Source organism: Trachypithecus francoisi, unplaced genomic scaffold (assembly GCF_009764315.1).
Source record: "Trachypithecus francoisi isolate TF-2019V2 unplaced genomic scaffold, Tfra_2.0 Lachesis_group9, whole genome shotgun sequence".
Lineage (NCBI taxonomy): Eukaryota > Metazoa > Chordata > Mammalia > Primates > Cercopithecidae > Trachypithecus > Trachypithecus francoisi.
In genome coordinates, this window is record NW_022681474.1 from 73,975,452 (window position 1) to 73,994,993 (window position 19,542).

The 19,542-nt window shown below is 39.5% G+C and overlaps 1 protein-coding gene across 1 annotated transcript in view; it reads left to right on the forward strand.

Annotated features, from left to right (window-relative positions):
• ANK3 (ankyrin 3) overlaps positions 1–19,542 on the forward strand; it is a 364,088-nt gene that overhangs the window by 125,363 nt on the left and 219,183 nt on the right. The window contains 2 exon segments of the mRNA XM_033209412.1: positions 1,067–1,252; positions 3,125–3,223. Coding sequence (XP_033065303.1) covers positions 1,067–1,252; positions 3,125–3,223 — 285 coding nt within the window.

Consider the following 19,542-nt stretch of genomic DNA (forward strand, 5'->3'; position numbering starts at 1 on the left):
AATTTAAAATAAAATTAAAAAAGAAAAAGGACAATAACCAGAATAAATAAAAAGAGTCATATTTGTCTTCTTTCATTGGTCACAGAAGCCGAGAGTCTTTCTCTTAACTCGAGAGACGTTAGTCTCTATAGACCTTTCGTAAAGCAACCATGAGTACAGTTCATGAATTCACATATCCTGACAGAGCAGGAATATGCGAGGCAACAGGGCACAGTAATGAGCCAGACAGGCATATATCTCAGTTTTTAAAAATCCGTGGAAATTTTTACATCTTATTTAAATGAGCTCCTTTGAAAATTTTGCCTGGATTTAGACTGAGATCTCTCTCTCTCTCTCTCTCTCTCTCTCTCTCTCTCTCTCTCTCCCTCTCCCCCCTCCCCTTTCTCTTTCCTTCCTTCCTTCCTTCCTTCCTTCCTTCCTTCCTTCCTTCCTTCTTTCTTTCTTTTCTTTCTTTTCTTTCTTGCTCTGTCACCCAGGTTGGAGTGCAATGCTATGGTCTCGGCTCACTGCAACTTCCTGGTGTCAAGCTATTCTCCTGCCTCAGCCTCTCAAATAGCTGGGACTACAGGCCTCCACCATGCCTGGCCAATTTTTGTATTTTTATTAGAGACGGAGTTTCACCATGTTGGTCAGGCTGGTCTTGAACTCCTGAACTCTGGTGATCCGCCCGCCTCTGCCTCCCAAAGTGCTAGGATTACAGGCATGAGCCAACGCACCCAGCCCTGAGATTATTTTATGGATATTGCTATTATGACAACTTTTTCTTTTATATGTAGTATTTTTCTACATTTTCAAAATTTTCCCAATGAATGTATATTACTTTGTAATAGAAAATCCAAAACCCATGAACCTATTACAAATTTCTTAGTGTTTTTTACTTTGATTGTATAGATAAATATTTTTTGAAAATATCTTTTCACTTTTCTGTCCATTCGAATATGTTGTTAGTTTTAATAACCCCAAACAAAAACTGATGCTTGGTCACTTGGTTGCCTTCTTATTTCTTAATTTAATAAAAAAGAAAATATTCATTGGAGCCAATCTTGACCCATCCATTTATTTGCAGGATGGCTTCACACCATTGGCAGTGGCTTTGCAACAAGGTCACGACCAAGTCGTTTCGCTCCTGCTAGAGAATGACACCAAAGGAAAAGTGCGTCTCCCAGCTCTTCATATCGCGGCCCGAAAAGATGACACGAAAGCCGCCGCCCTGCTGCTGCAGAATGACAACAATGCGGATGTGGAATCGAAGGTGAGGCACGAGGAACACGGGCCTGTCATGCAACTCTCCAGTGTTAGACATGCAACCTTTAAGAGCACTCGGTCTCCCTCTTGGCAAGCTTATGCCACGCCTTTAACTTCATTGAAGGGAGGAAAAATGTGTGTCTGAGCTAGCCACTGAAGGCACAGCCTCCCTTCACATGAGAAGCTGGGGGATGAGGGGAATATGGCCCTATGCGTGCTAAAAGGGAGGCCACCTTGAAAGAAGTCAGTTTCTACGCAGTGATGATTTCCTTCCTTTGAATATAGTTTTGGAATATATTCAACACTTCAGCTCAAACATCAGGGTAAAAAATTACAAAATGCTAAAGACAGTGTACACAAACCTCTGGTTGATATCCAAGATGACAGGCCAGGCACTGAGCGTAGATCAGCTGCGGAGAGCATGCCAGCAGCAAGAGAGCCGCAGCCAAAAATTCCCATCGTCTTGACATGTGGTACCTGAAAGTCTCTGTGATGGAAATGTGGCATTTGGACTAGGCCGTTGCATAGCCCATCATTCAGTCTAGCTTTCTTTCTGTGCCTATTGTGCTTTCATCAGAGCTTCCATCCTCATTACTTAGCTGTCATGAGCTTTCTGCAATCCATATCACCAATAGTGAACTAACCGTTCATTTTTTCCTCCTCTTTGCTTCCAAATGTGTTAACCTAGATGGTGGTGAATAGAACAACAGAGGTATATATATATGCATATACGTGTAGTCTATATCTGCATCATCATTTTCCCATGACTTAGTGCTGCTGCCTCATGTCTCTCCCTTCTTCTTTGCATCGCCTTCTGTAGGCTAGATACCTGCTTCATCCCCAATCCCTCCTCTCCCCAAAGGAGCATGTGCCAGATAAGATAGCAGTAGTTTGATTACCAGGGCTTTCTGCAGCTGAACCTGGTGTTTGAAAGAGAAGAATGAGGAATCCTTGACTCTTAAGGTTATTGCAATAGAGCTGTGTGAGATGAAGAGTTGGATACTTTAGATGTTTATCAGCTATATCTAAAGCTGCAGACAACCCTGTCATTCTACTCATCCAGGACTCGTTTTTTAGGGTTGTGCATGACACTTACCCTCTGTGGTGTCAGCAAAAGGAAAGGTATTTCAGAATGGCGTCAATATGACCCACCCTTCTACAAGACTCAGTGAGATAGCTAGCATGGCTAAGAAGCTTGCTAACAAATTAGAAATGCATCTAGTTCCTATAAGGTTTCAATCTTTGGGGACTAAGTGAATTGCTGCATGTTTTAGCATTTTTTAAGGAAGTAAAATGACCTTGGTATAAATAATCCAAAAACGTATTATTGAATAGGCATTGGCTAACAAAGAGTTTAATTTGTGGATTCTTCATGGAATACAATTGCCCATTATATAAAACCAATTTTGTGGTAGTACCTCTTCCCCCCAAAATTGCTTTTGTCATTAAAATTGGCATTTACTGTTGGTTAATTTGAATCTATATCAAATATATAAACTAACTGAATTTTGAGTTTCAATGCACAATTCTATCATCAGTAATAAAACAGCGGCACTAATCAAGCTATCAGCTATAAAGATTTTTCTCATCTCTATCTTAATTTCTTGAAATGTTGGCTTTTATATAGTTCTGTTATTGGATTACTAAAATTGCCCAGTCTCCGCCCTTGGTTCCTCCCTGGCTATTCTTCTGCCTGTATGTTTGGGGTTTATTAGAAACCCTGTGAGCAATTGGCACTGATCGAAACCTAGTACAGAATGGAACATAGACCTCAGCATATTTTGCTTCCTCATTTTTATTTGGGTAGGGTTATGGTATTTGCCTGTCAGGCAGGGGGCTGACAGGAATCAATTGAACGTCTGCTATGTTTTCTTTACAGAGTGGCTTCACTCCGCTCCACATAGCTGCTCACTATGGAAATATCAATGTAGCCACATTGCTGTTAAACCGAGCGGCTGCTGTGGACTTCACCGCAAGGGTAAGAGCACAGCGATATGTAATGCCTTTAAAGCATTTTAAATGATTTGGTACTCTCTTTCCCTAACTTGAGAAGGTTAGGACAAATTGCCTCCAAGAGTCCTTCCAGTCAGTGAAGGCTATGATTTCTACTCATCCTAGTGTATGTTCTTGCTTTTACATAGGTGTGCCTGTTTCCTAGCAGGAGAGGTCAACCAAGATCAGGAATGCTAGCTGGAATGGATAATAAATAAATATATAAATGCACATATAGACGATGTGATTCAAGAAATCATGGCTGGGGACAACAAATGGTTCCCTAAGTTAAAATTTCTGAAACTCTTAGAAATTGGTCAGGTGGCACTCAGTGCTCTAGAGATCAGGGTCTTGACCTTACAATGGGAATGTTCTGGAATATCTGGTTGAGGCCTAAACTATAGAACCCAAATAATGAGACCATCTTTTGCCTTTATCTTCTGTCCCCTACAAACTTTTGTAATGAGTAACAAGGTTGTGTAACCTGAATAAGCTCATATCCACTGAAGAAAGGGATTACAATGTCATATGGCCCACTGCACAGCAGGTTGTACATCCAAATAGGGTAGCACTGCCCTCAACTTAAAAACTGGTGTTCAGCTACCATCAGAAACACTGTCAGAAGTACAAGTGAAGCTGGAGGCAGGATGAAGTAGTGGCTGAAAGCCTAGACTCTGACTGAGACTCTTTGGGTTCAAACTTTGGCTTTCACTTTTTTCCCTGTGTCTATCAGTTTCCTCATTTATAAGATGAAATAATGTGAATTATGAAATTAAATGAACAATTATAAAATATCATCCTCTCCCTCACTGAGTCACTGTGAAAATTGAAAAAGATAGCATATGTAAATCACTCAGCCAGTGCCTGACATAGTATCATCACTAATAGCAGCGGTAGTAGTATATTAGTCTGTTTTCACATTGCTATAAAGAAGTATCTGAGATTGGGTAATTTATAAAGAATAGAGATTCAGTTGGCTCCTGGTTCTGCAGGCTGTACAGGAAGCATGATACTGGCATCAGCTCAGCTCATGTGGAGGCCTCAGGAAACTTAAGAATGACGACAGGAGGCGAAGCAGGGGCAGTCACGTCACATGGCCAGAGCAGGAGCAAGAGAGCAAGAAGACTGGGGCTGCACACTTTTAAGTGACCAGATCTCATGAGAACTCCTTCACTATCATGAGGCTAGCACCAAGCATATGGTGCTAAACCGTTCATGAGAAGTCCTTCCCCATGATCCAGTCACCTCCCACCAGGCTGCACCTCCAACATGGGGCACTACGTTTCAACATGAGATTTGGGTGGGGACATACATCTACACTGTATCAAGCAGCACTGTTATTTTGAACGTAGCATTTGAAGTCTTATTTTTTGCTGAAGCTTCACTTCTTAGAAGAGAAATGGAGCTAGATGAGATAGGGAGATAGTGTGTAATGCCAGCGCCAGCAGTACAGGGGTAGTTGCATCGGGAGTAAAAATAATATCATTTCTGAAGCCGTTCCTGACTGTAGGATGCCAGGCTATGCATTTTATCTCACATATACTAATATAAGGAAAGTTATAATTTATCCTTATTTTACATTAGAAGAAACCTAGGCTTAGAGATAAGAAGTAGCTGCTTTAGGATCACAGTGCTAGTAGGTTGGAAGAGGCAGGATTTCAGCCCCAAAGCTCTTAACCACTATTCTCTCCCCTAGGTAACTTGAAGGGGTTTGTTTTACTTTTCCTCTTATAATTCATTAGTTCTATCAAAATTAATAAGGGCTGAGACTGTACTAATAGAAACGCTGTTTTCCTAACCTGTTGTCGTGGGCTTGCTGAAAGCCTTCATCAGTTTAAATGACTGGAGAGCATCAGTCAATTTGATTCACAATTTTTCTTATTGCATTAACTACATCCTTGATGTGGCAGATCCAAGGCCTAGTTTGACACTTCGAAGGACAAAGTTAAGCCCTTCTTTAAGTCAAGTATAAACAGGGTGTGTCAATGTTGAAGCTGCAGTTCATTTCAAGATGCATTCTTCTGGTTTTCTTTCTGTAATTCACAGCATAATAAAACCTCATTAAGTGACATCTTCTAATCAGGACATTTAGAAAATGTATGTCAGGGTGGTGTTTGAAGTTTGTCTTTGTGCCTTTGTTCAGAAAAGTCCTGATGTTGCTGAAAACAAGAGGATTAGAGAAATGTTTAAGCAATTTAAGAGGACATATTACAGTATTTTCAGACTTTTTCAAGTAATTCTAAAGTGTTCATTTGCATTAAAACAATGACTGTGGTAATTACAAAAGATGCTTATTTATTGATTAAAAATCAGTGGAGACATCAGATCCATGTTGTTAACCTCCCTGAGTTACCATATATGATTTAAAATACTTACACTGTGCTTTTGTTTAAAATATGTTAAAATTCAGACTTTCACTGATCCAGAAATGCGTTTTCCCCAGTCTTTCCTAATTAAAGAGGTCTAATAGCATTCTGAGCTGAAGGCTGTGGTGGAATTTGATTTTATTTAATAGGAGGCTTGGGCTGTTGCATATTCCCCAACGAACTATGCTTCTCTCTGCAGTGGGTGATTAATGACTGGCTTTAGGGTACCTGAGAACTCTTTATAAAGAGCTTAAACTGAGGCAACTGCCAGCTGCCTCAAGCAATCCATTTTAGGTTCCAAATCTGTAGCAATTTTATTATATAATAATCTAGCATCTCCACTTTCATATTTCAGAGGGTTCTCCCTTCCCAGCTTCCATGGGGTCTTTCTAGGTCATAGTTCTCTCAGGAAGGTCACAGAAATAGCAGGTGAAAGTAAGCTGCCCCTGAATGCAGACAGGATCAAATTGTATCCAGTCAGAGCAATAAAGGGAGCATCATTAAGCCTCATTTGCTGAGAATTGGCTGCAAATTGTAACCATAAATCATATGCTTCAGAGCCAGGTTTGGAGAGAGGTATGGATGAGGTGGTTAGAAGTAGATTAAAGAACACCAGCACCCTTTGTCTTGGGGGGCTGCGATTTCTGTTTTCTGCCTGTGACAAAATACAGTAGGGAGTGGAAAATTTAAATCAGTGAAGAAAGAAGTATGGCAGATAAAGTCTTGCAGTTCTTTATAGCACCGTAGACTGAGGGAATGTCCCAGAGAGTGACCACCTGCTAGCAAAGAGAGCCGGGGAAGAGCAAGTATGACAACACTTCTGGAATCATTTCCTGCATGCAATAGACATTCATTTCGAAAGCAGATAATAGGCAGAAACAAACGCGATGTGACTGAAGGGGGTACACCATAGAAGGAATTGCTTTCTCTGTTCGTTTGCAGCGCCAACTAATTTATGCAGCAGTAAAGCAGGTCCCAGTCAGTGATGAATGTATACCCATGAGTAGCAGTTCTGGTAACTGATTTATAGCATACTTAACTGTTTTAATAACACCTTTCCTTCCATTTTTATTATGATGTCAATTTTGACTTTTGCATTGTAACTTTACTATGTTTATGTAAGATATCCTGTCTGACATCGTCAATATTTCCTTTTGGATTATCCTTGGAGATCTATTCAGGCTCATGGGTCTGCTGCAGGGAGTTAATGCAGTAGCTGCTGAATGCTGCAATGCAGCGTCAGCATTCTTCATTCTTTGAACTGAGTCTGCTGAGATGGCACTGACACTGTCTGAATTTATGCATGACCCTTGCTATCTTTGCAAATCATTCTAGCTCTCCTGGGAAAGAGAATGTAACTAAAACATACCAGAGCTACTACTGATTGTCATTCCAGTAAGGAGCATTTGTGCACTAGAGTAACAAAAGGCCAAATTATATTATGTGGATGCCTGCAAAGTTCCCTTTATTGATTGAAGAAGATAGATTAATACTTTGCTGGCTGAATTTTTTCATCAAATATAATGGACCACCTAATCTAATCTTCACTCTTGTCATTGGCCTTTCTCTTGTAAATTATTATTCAACTTCCCATTTTGAGAAGATAATTGAATAAAGCATTCTTCTGTTAGTCGTGCCGTTTAGCACTTTTTGTTTTGATGTCTGAAAGGATTAGGGATTTATGTGCTTGGATTCTACACCTCACTTGTTTCCAAAAAGATTTCAGGTGGTTTACAGATTAAAATATACAGATGTGAAGCGGGGGACCAAGAAAGTAAATGTTACCAAGCAGCAGGAATGAGCCAGTAAATACAATGGAAAATAAATATAGGCCTTAAAAGCTTTGATATATGTAGTGGAAAGGGAAGCATAGATAATAGATTTTTCATTTTTGACAACTGAAATCTTATAGTTACCTATAGAGACAATTTTTGTGCGAAATAACTCAAACATTGTTTTTATCCTATGAATCCTTCAGAACAGAGAATTATATAGTTAGCAATATATTTAATCACTATACTTTAAAAGGCTCAATTCTACTTCCTACTGCCTTTGACTGCTCTATCTCCATCTGTCAAGGCACCTTGCCCAGAGAAGCTGAGAGACTGTGGCCCAGCTACTTAGCTTTATGATGTTCTAGTTCTGTAGGAAAGAACTTGGCATGTATGGCACAGATCAATGACTGGTTAACATGTCCATTGGACTGCCTTTTTCAAGGTTTTGATAGGTATTGGACCACATTTAGAACCCTACTAAATCATATAAAAGGTGACTTTATTTAAGGTATTTTAATGTTTGGATAAGATGAGAGCAATGTTTTTAGATACTTGAACTACTAAGCCTGTTAGTGGAAAAATAAAAGTATTAGACTTCTCTTCTGCACTTAGACGCTCTTGGTAGGAATGTAAATTAGTTCAAGCCACAAATTGGAAAGCAGTTTGGAGATTTCTCAAAGAACTTAAACCAAACTACCACTCAACCCAGCAATCCCATTACTGGATATGTATTCAGAAGAAAATAAATTGTCCTACCAAAAAGACACATATCCACATGCTCATTGAAGCACTATTTATGATAGCAAAGACATAGAATCAACCTAGGTGCCCATCAACAGTGGACTGGATAAAGAAAATGTGGTACATATACACTATGGAGTACCACACAGCCGTGAAAAAGGAACAAAGTCATGTTTTTTGCAGCAACATGGGTGCAGCTGGAGGCCATTATCCTAAGCAAATTAGTGCAGGAACAGAAAACCAAGTACCACATGCTCTCATGTATTAGTGGGAGTTAAATGTGGGGTACTCATGGACACAAAGATGACAACCATAGAAACTGGGGACTACTGTTGTGGGGGAGTTGAAAAACTACCTATTGGGTACTATGCTCACAACCTAGGTGATGAGATCTTGTGTACACCAAACTTCAGTGTCATGCAATATACCCACGTAACAAACCTGCACATATACCTCCTGAATATAAAAGTTGAAATTTTTTTTTTAAAAAAGACTTATGTTCTGTCCAAACCTGAGGCCAACATGGCTTAGCACATGCATGAGCAAAACAGTATCCATGGATAAGCATTATCTGGGGATTTCTTTTCTAAATTCAATCCAATTTAGCAATATTTATAGAGCATCTACTATGAGCTGGACCTGAAGGTTCAGACTTGAGTTATCTACTCTACCATTAGTACTTATTACTAATGTGAGAAAGCTTAGTACTTTATTAGTCCCTACTCTACCAATTTGTTCAGGCACCAAGGTGCCAAACCGTACAATACAATTTCTCCTGTAAGTCTCCAAAGCATAACTACATCTAGGCTATAATGCTGAACAGGACTTTTCTAAAAACTCAGGAACTGATGAAAGGATTTGAAAGCAGAAAGGCAAAGCTGAAGGATAGGTCCTCTGTAACAGCATCCCCAAAGACCACAGGCTGTGCCCCCTTCCTTGGAGTTCGTCTGGTGACCCCTCCTGAGTCGCCAGAGATGATTGTGTTGCAGGGTCTATCTCATTTTCCCTAAGTGGGAACCCCTTTACCAGATCTCTCCTAGCCAGAGTCCAGGCCTCTCAACCGCCTCTGGGCCCCAGTGAGGAAGGAAACTCTGTTTTCTCTATACGTGGGCTATGTTACTTCAGTAGCCACTAACTTGGGGAACTAGCTTTGATTTAAATAAATTTTTTTGTTGTTGTTGTTGTTTTTTTCCAAGAGCATTTCAAGTACTCAATAGCTAGTGTTTACTGTCTTATTCAGTGGCACAGATATATCGCATGTCCATCATCATAGAAAGTTATTTTGAACAAAGCTGTGATACCATCCATCTTAGGCCTTCCTTCCCTTCAATGTCATAATGACCTGAAAATGCAACATTTCCCTCAAGGAAGATGGTTAGTCCCTGACCCCATAGGTGAGCATCACAGCCTGTACTTCTACTCACATTAGGCCTTAAATATAATTTTATTTATCTGCTATTGTCCATTTTGCACACTCTGTTTGCTATCTAAGGCCCTGGAAGGTTGAGATGCCCTAGTCATCCTCTGTCTCTAGGTTTTCCTTTGGTCCCCAGGTGCTTACCGTGTGCTTGGTTTGTGCTAGTGACTTTAACATGAACTTAATTCTCTTAGTCTTTCAGTGGATGATTTGATTTTGCTGCCTGATAGCCTTTTTTCTATCTACCTTTCTTGACATATTAATAGAGTCAACAAAATGTTCAACTGCATTTCATTGAGCTAGAAGGCAATGAATGTAAAAACATCAGCAATTCTGCCTGCTACAAAATAAGTGCTCAGTAAATGTCTATTCCCTTCTTTTCTTCTGCAGGCGAGATTTATAGTAATAATGATTTTTTAACTTGTAATTTATTATCCAGCTTCTTTATTAGGCATTTTACACTTATTGTCATGTAACAATCCTATGAGGGCTAAAGTAAAAATGTAATAAAATATAGCTCTCTCCCCCATCCTGTTTTTTCATGTCACATGCAGACTTTGAATTCCCCAAGAACAAACCTGTGTCATCTTACATACTTTGAAATACCTGGAGTATAGCCAAGTACCTGGTGCTGGGAGGGATTCAGTATATGTTTATTGAATTCAAAAATGAATGAATAAATCACTTCTAGGTCTTTCCGTCCACCACTCCTGATCACCCAGCACCTGTGCAAACCTGCTTTCCTCTCCCTAGCCTACCAAAATTCCTGTTACTTCAACTTGAATCTCTCCTGCTCTAGGAGTTGCTTTCCAAACTAAACTCAGATGCATTAAGGGAAATGGAAAAATTCACAGGATACTAATAGAATTTTATTTTATTTATTTTTATTTATTTATTTATTTTTTTTTTTTTGAGACGGAGTCTCGCTCTGTCGCCCAGGCTGGAGTGCAGTGGCCGGATCTCAGCTCACTGCAAGCTCCGCCTCCCGGGTTCACGCCATTCTCCTGCCTCAGCCTCCGGAGTAGCTGGGACTACAGGCGCCCGCCACCGCGCCCGGCTAGTTTTTTGTATTTTTTTAGTAGAGACGGGGTTTCACCGTGTTAGCCAGGATGGTCTCGATCTCCTGACCTCGTGATCCGCCCGTCTCGGCCTCCCAAAGTGCTGGGATTACAGGCTTGAGCCACCACGCCCAGCCTACTAATAGAATTTTAGACCAGTGCACCAAACCTAACTGTTGAACGTCAGAGGCAGAGGGACAAGTTTATTTGAGCAGCAAGGAAACTTTGCATTCAGCTCTAGATTACCTTGGAAGACAGGCCCAGCCTAATTGGGCTAAGCCTAATACAAAAGTCTGTTGCCAAGCTTTGTTTAATTAAGAGTGTTTTAAGCAGAGCCTCAGGCTCTGGGCTGTGAAGGCCCAAAATGACCACCAGAAGATGCTAGAAAAGACATCAGCTACTGGAGCATGGAGAAGAGGTGAGCCTGGCTCACTCGTCAGGAGTATGGCAAACTCCTGATGGCTTTTCAAGGGTATAGGGCTTTTGGAGACTCTACTTTGGTTTGTGTAGTGATGCATTTGCAAACATATCTTTAAAATACAATTGGCCCACCATACTCTTAGATTTCACATCCATGGTTTTAACCAACCATGGATGGAAGATATTTGGGGAAAAAAAAAACAATAAAAGATAATATAACAGAATAATAATACAAATTTTAAAACAGTATAATAACTATTTACATGACTTTTACATTGTATTGTTCATTGTAAATCTAGAGATCATTTAAAGTGTACAGAGAGTGTGTGTAGGTTATGTGCAAATGCTGTTTTATATAAGGGACCTGAGCATCCATGGGTTTTGGCATCCTCAGGAGTCTTGTAACCGATCCCCATGGATACCATGGGATGACTGTGTACTTTCCTCTCATTATACAAATCATGCTTTAAACAAAATACAATAAATCACAAGTAAGAAAATAAAAACCACTTACAGCAGTCATTTTTTTTTGCATTTGAATGTTCATCCCAACAGAGACCACACACACATACATTTCTTTCTTATGGGTACATATTTTTTAATAGGTTTATCTCCTAGTATAGGCTCAACAGCATTAAAGACAAAGACTTCTTTTCTTTCTTTTAAGGGTTATGTAAACCTCCTGAATGAAAATGGGGATTTGAGAGCCTTAGCAAAGGAATATGAGTTATGGGAAAGTAGCCATGTGTCTATTACATTAAATATATTATTGTTGCCATGGTGATATTAACATTTCAGGAGGAACAAAACCAGTAAGTTTTTGTAAGGTGGCAGAATGGAGGAGATGCGTGTTTACATAGATTTGCTCTTATAATTATGCCATGCAATCTCATTTCTGCCTTTTCCTAAAAAATGTATGCTCGAAGGAGAATCTCTTGCATACATTTTTTAAAGAAGTATTTTTATCTGATATCCATTTATATATTTGAACTTCATTGACATCTTCCTGTGTGGAGCGGGATCTATGTTCCTCACCTGAAGAGGTGCCATTTCTAAGTGACAGTGGAGTGAAGGGAGAAACATGTGCTGGACCCTGGACTCTTGTCTTGGCTGTATCATTGATCACTGATGTGGTCCAGGGCAAGTCCCTTTATCACCTGGCCTACAGTTATTTTAGCCAAATGAGAGAGACATCAGCCAATCCCAGGCCCTTGCCCTCTGCCCAAGCACCTTGTCTGACAGCAATGGAGACAGTCTTCAGCTTCCCTCCCCCTTTCACAATAGAGTACGTATGGGACAATAGTAAAGTAAACCACACTGTCAGACTGCTGGAGTCCCACACTGGCCTTGCGGCTTATCCTGGTGCTCTTGATAAGTTGTTTATGTTTCAGCATAATCATCCATATAATGGGTCCAGTGGATAGAACCTAATGCTCTCATTGTGATGATTGAATGAAATAATCCACAGAAATTGCTTAACACAGTGCCTACCCCACAAGACATGGGCAGGGACTCAAGACATGGTGGTGGTTGTCACTGCTTGCATCCAGGAGGGGATCCTGGCACTGCAAGGCACGTTCCCCTGTAAAGCGTGATGCAGGTCAGGTCGATGGCACCAAAGTAGCCCTCTAAAGTACACCTAGAAGGGATGTGGCTTCTCAGAATGAATTACATTGTTTGCGGTGGTGTTTGTCAGTATGAGAAAGTTAACCTTTAAGAAACCATTAATTAATGACATTGAGACAATAAGAAAGCCAATCAAATAAATCATAGAAATTGGAAGGTTTTTCACTTTTTCTCCTTGAATATGTGCCCTGACACCTGGAGTGTTGCTCTAGAGTTGTTGCTCTGAGAACATTTTTAAATGACCCTAAAAAATCCTATTTTGAAGTTGTGTGAAATAAAGTTCTATTAAGGTAGGAGTTGGCAACGCTCACTTTATTCATTTGCACCTTAAAAGAGAATTTATTCATTAGCTGCAGAATTGTTATTTCCCACATTCAGTGAAAATAACAGCTAGGGGCTGCCATGCCCCAGACTGATCCTCTGCTAAATGTTCCAGCAATTTGTCTACTCTCCTTGTCATCAGACAGTGCATTTGGATCTGCTCAGATGAACCCTAGTCCCCTTCTTAAGCACTACAGTTCTTCCATGGCAGTGAAAAAAATATTGCTCTTCTTCCTCCGGTGGTTTGAAGAATATACAGAAAGGGCAAAGGGGTACCTAGAGTGCAGGGGTTAGGGTTCATAGCACTGAAGGATTGCACAAGTGTTAGCCCCTTTGGACACAGGCATGATCATTTACTGGCCGTCTTCCAAACTTAAGCAAGAAGTTCTAAGAAAACAAATTCAGATAGAAGATCAGTATGGACCGATAATTGGTAGGAAAAAGTTGCAAAGCCAGGCTGTGATGGAAATATAGAAATGGGGATCAGCTCCAAGGAAAGGAAGCTGAAGCGCAGATGCAGGTGTGCAATGAGACTGGAGATGAATTATGAGAGTCCAGCCCAGTGGGGAAGAGGCTCAGTGAATGCCAGCCTGGGCTGTGGGCACTGGCCTTGATCCTGCAGGTAGAGGGAGTTACTTATTGCCGGTCTTTGAGTGGGTAGAATGATGGCAGTAGTGTTTAAGGTGAATTATGACACATATGAAGGGGAAATCGGGAAACTGAAATTACAGGCTGTGGCTGACTCCAGTCACAGAAAGCAAAGAGCGGACGGGAGCAGCATGTTGCCTCCTGGTGTGATGCACTTCTCCTTGCTGATGACCTTTGTGGAGTCTGGCCAGAGCCACTGGTTTTCAATGGAGGAAACAGGAGCATCATCTGCCTTAAAAGATTTGGAAATTTGTAGAGGAATTTTTGGTTGTCACAGTGGTGGTTGGCATGTAATGAGAGAGGGTCAGGATGGCTTAGCCTCCTTCAATGAATGGGGCAGTCTCACACAAATAATAGTGTCCCAACCAAAAGGCCAGTGATGTGCCCATCAGACATGCTGGCTTGAACATCTCTTTACAGCCAAGAAATGGAGCGTGAGATGTCCCAGGATGGGAAGGAAGGGCCCAGAAATCCATGGTTGGTCTGGGATGCTCCTCAGAAAGTGTCTAGCATCCCCCAGCAAAGCACCCCAGAGAGCGGTTGGTCAGAAGACCTTGAGGCTCTGTTCAGCTCCCACTGAAATATGAGGTTGAAAAAACACAAAATTCTAACTAATTTAGTTAATAGCTTTCATGTATCACTGGGTGCCAGGTACAGTAGCAAGTATTTTATTTATTATTCATAATAATTTCGTGAGGTGTGAATATGATTTCCATTTTACACTGGGAAGCAAGAAGTTCTATAACTTGTACAAAGCCACACAAAGTAGTGGAGCTAATGCTAAGATACAGTAAAGTAAGACAATAAAAACTGTGTAGTTAATAATATTGTAACATCAAAGGCAATGTGTATTTGGGCTTTGATGTAATCCAAGGTCATCACAAGAAAACCAGAATTGACAGCAGCCTCTTGTGTTCCTGCTGGTGATTTGGTCTCTGCCTGGGCCAGACTTGTGAGATGAATTAAATACATTTTGAATCCCTAAATAAATGTACTATACCTAAATGTGTTTTGTAAGATGTAAGACATAAGATAAATTCAAGGCTATATTAAGGGATTATCAACACTGTCCCAGCCTGGGAGACAGAGTGAGACTCTGTCTCAAAAAAGACCCAGTCACCTGTAACATCTAATCATGCAAAGGTGGAAGACAATTTGTAATTAAGGGAGGAGATCCAAGATCAGCTTTCATCCTAGTCTTTTCTCCTCCTCTGGCAACTCCTGGGATTGTGTGTATTGGCTGAGGGTGTGTGTGGGGAGAGGCAGGTATGGGAATCTTTAAACATGGTGTGCCTTTCCCCTAAATCACTTGAGAACCAAAAGGAAGACCTGGCAGTGCCTTATCTGAATTGTTGATGAGCCATCTTTATTAATTCAAAGGGATCCCTCTGACAGGATTAACAATAAACAGCCTCATACTATCCTTAAAGGAAAATAAGGCTTTTGAGTTATTTAGAGCAAAACAGATCCCAACCCTCAGAGCCTGACTTCACAACAAACAGCAAACATCCAAGCATTTGCTGCTGCTTCCTGGGAAGGCCAGCACTGTCAGGTGTCTGATCAAATGGGATTAGTTGGTGTCTCTGAGAGGAGTGAGGTTAAGGAAATGTCACTGGTGTCAGTATCTTCGGTGTCAGTCTCAGCAAATCCAGTATGGACTTAATCTCCTTATCCAGAAAGCATACAGAGGAAAGTTAGTGTAGAATAAGCAAACAGTTAGCAAAACTGGAAAAGAGAAAAGTACTTTGTCTAAAAAGACCTATTTCATTTAATTAAAGTCTCATGAAGAAAGAGGAAAAAAACAAACAAAAAAAAAACTTACTGACAATGGTGGTCATCTTTTTTTTCTTTTTCTTTCTTTCTTTTTTTTTTTTTTTTTTTCTTTGAGATAGGATTTCTCTCTGTCACCCAGGCTGGAGTGCAGTGGCACAATCTCAGCTCACTGCAAGCCCCACCTACCAGGGTCAAGCAATTCTCATGCCTCAGCCTCCCAAGTAGCTGGGATTAGAGGCACACACCACCGTGCCTGGCTGATTTTTCTATTTTTAGTAGAGATAGGGTTGCTGCATGTTGGCCAGGCTGGTCTTGAACTCTTGACTTCAAGTAATCCTCTGCCTCGACCTCCTAAAGTGCTGTATTTTCAGGCGTGAGCCACCATGCCCGGCCTAGTGGTCATCTTAATAATGATTACTATGGTATGAAGGAAGTTTCTGAGTTTATTTTATACTTGTGTCACTAATGGGTCATCTAAGTCAAATTTTTAAGAAGAAATGTCCTGCATATAGTGTCCTAGGAAGGTTAGAGTGTTTTCTTATCAGTCTATTCAAATACTAGAAATTTTCTTGAGTATATCCTTGAAATCTCAAATCCTTATCATTGGAAGTTATCATTGTTTGCATATGTTTTCTGAGATTCTTAAGGAATTTAAAAACTAGGCGTCCTCATGAAAAGAAATAAAGTACTAATAAGTACTACAATATGGATGAACCTTGAAAACATGCCAAGTGAAAGAAGCTAGTCACACAAGATTACACATTATATAATCTCATTTTTGTGAAAGGTCCTGAATAGGCAAATCCATAGAGACAGCGAGTAGGTTAGTAGTTAACAAGGGCCTGGGAGACAGAGAAATGGGAAGTGATCACCTAATGGTATGGGATTCTTTTTTGAAAATGATGAAAATGTGCTAGAATTAGATACAGCTGCTGATCGTGGATCCTTGTGAATAGATTAAAAAAATCACTGAATTGTACACTTTAAAATGGTGAAAATTATGATATGTCAATCTTAATAATGCCATTGTAAAAACAAACCATTAGAGAAAACTTTCAGTTGAAGATAATACAAACTTACAGAAAAAAATAAGTTTTTATACTCGTAAGAAAATTAAAGGGAACAGAAGTTGAGTTTTCGAATTTTTTATATTGTATCAAAACCTATATGACTGTTAAATAGAATTTATCAAACATTTATTGATTACCTGTTCTGTGCTGGACAGTTAGCAGATGCGACCTTTTCCCTGAGACGCTAAAAGAGTTTTCAAAAGATGCATATTTATAGGGTGAACAAGGATGATAGTAACTTTTGCTTCCATGTATTTCCTGTGCTTTCTCTGCGAACGTATTCACTAATCATTGTTCCATTTCTGTATATACTAGAAATAATGCTAAAGTATAAGAGAATAGAATTAGAAAACATAAAAATCTTAAAATGTATGGTTTTAAATGTAAATCACACACTGAAATCTTAATCTTCAATTTGTTACACGACTTTGACTAATTTTTTTTTAATCATAATAGTAACTTGTCACAAAAATTATGACAAGTGGTAAAAATTGGCAGAAGATACTGGATTCCATCTCAACTTTAATTATTTTAGAATTTGTCTTCAGTGGGAACATGTCAAGGAACGAAACTAAAAAGCTATATAAGTTAATCTTTCATTATCTACAAGAGTTTGAGTGGTATCATCCACTTAACTCTTCCCTTAATGATAACCTCTCCCAGATATTTTTAAAGAAAAGAAGAGACATGGAGGGTTGGGGGGGGGGACACCAGTAATTCACATACATCCTTTACGTATTTAAATGAAAAGTTTCCCATTTATCACAAGTAATATAGAAAATGGCCCTGATTTCACTTCAGGCAGTTGCAGACATGCTCCTGTTTGGGTGATTATTTCATGAAATGAATTTGGGTGGGTTTTTCAGAAACACTGAGAAAGAAGAAATAAGCAAGCAACTCCACCATTTGCCAGCAGAGGCAGTTGTTTTTCCAGGTCGCTGATATCAATAGTACCCATATATTTCTCATATTCTATCACATATATCATGTTATAAACCACATATGTCTATCATTTTAAATCAGCTCTAGCTTGGCCTGAGCTTCCCATTCCTCTCAGCTGCTCCTGACCCCAGCATGGCTCACAGACACAGCCTGTTCTGAGCTGATGCTCCTCTAAGACCTTTTGCATCCCTCATAAGATCCACCTGATTTAGTACCTTATAGTTCAAGGCTTACTTTAGATCGCTGTGTCTTTCTACCCAAATTATTTTATAATATCTTTGTGAGATGCAGTCATTTCATACATTTCTAAATGTCTGTATAATAAGAAATAAAAATAATGTAACACCTAATAGTTATAGTGTTTACTAAATGCCAAGCACCATTCTTAAGACTCTACACTTATTAACTCATTTATCCTCATCACAGTCTATTGTCTTAGTCCATTTTTTGTTGCTATAACAGAATACCACAGACTGAGTAATTTATAAAGAAAAAAAACGTCTTATACTTCTGGAGGCTGGGAAGTCCAAGGTGGAGGGGCTGCATCTGGTGAGGGTCTTGTTAGGATGGTGGAGGACATCATATGGTGAGAACAAGAGTATGCATGTCCAGCTCAGGTCTTTCTCCTCGTCTTGTAAAGCCACCAGTCCCATTGTGGAGGCTGTACCCTGATGATCTTATCTACTCATTAATCCCTGCCAAGGACCCTACCTACAAATTCTATCAATATGTGAATTTGGGGATTAAGTTTCTAACATATAAAATTAGGGGGGCATATTCAAACCATAGCAACTATGATATGAGTAAGTACTATTATTAGCCTAATTTTACAGATAAGAAATCTATGACACAGAGAATTTAAGTAAACATACTTAAGGTTAATTTAGGTAGTATGGGGTGGGCCTGGAATTTGAACCTAAGCAATCTAGCTCTTAACCACTGTTCTCCCCTGCCACAATGCAACCTTCCTCTCTTAGCACACTCTTAGGTGCTCTAGAAATGCTTTCATAGTAAGACATCAGTATATGTTAGTACACTACAAAGTATGGTGACGGCATGACCTAGTCTAGCGAAAAAAATATGAACTTGGGATCAGACAACTGATGGCAGCTTTGTGACCTTTGGCAAGGTATTTTGATTTTAGGGTCTTCAAAAAATCCAATTTTTCAAATTTTTAAAGATTTCCTCATCTGTAAAATAAAGAAAAACACTCGATAGTACTTCTTTGTAGGGTTTTTGTGTACATTAAGTGAGACAAAAGATGTGAAATACCTGTGAATTTCCTTCTTTTAACACAAATTATCTCATGTCTCCTCTTGACACCCCTGTGATGGAGGCAGTGGAGGTATTCTGCCCACTGCACAGATGAGGAAATAAGTTCATTGAGGATAAGGCACATTCTCAGTATTGGCTCTCATGAAAGTGGGTGTGGAAGGGTGAGAGTGGGGCCTTGTCTTCTCATTCCCAATGAAATGTGCTTCCCACTAGACATATGCTAAGGACGGGACTGAAATAAAGTTATAACCAGGATAGAATTTCTCTCCCCACCCAATTCATTATTAAAATTTTTTGGTACATTTCTAAGCCAGTTTTATAGTTTAGGAAGTACTATAAAAAGTCATCTTTATTTTTGGAGTTAGATGATCTTTTAAGAGTTATTCTAAAATATATGAGATAATGTAACATACAGTACACATACATTACTGTAGAGCAGTATGATGAAGTTGTAAAGGAATATATTGAATTTTTACAAATCCTAAGCGATCTTAGTTTGTTCTGGGTGATTTGCTTCTCTTTTTCCTAAAAGTAGAAGGCAAAACCTATTCTAAATTGGAATTTTATCCCCTAACTTCAGTGGTAGGGGGTTTCAAGGAGTATAGGTTATAGACTAAAAACCTTATCTGAAAATCGAGATGGAAGGAGATCCGCATAGAAGAAAGTGAATAAACTACAAAAGAAAAAAGGGCTAGAAATGGTATTATATGTAAGAACAAAAATCCACACATTAGAGAATATAGCAGTGATCCATGTTGTTTTCTTAGGCACTTAATTAATGTATTGGCCTAGAAATTTGAGAGAAGTAAACTTGCTATGTACTGTAGTTTTGCTCAGTCAAATTTCTGAATATTTACCCAGGTCTCATTAATG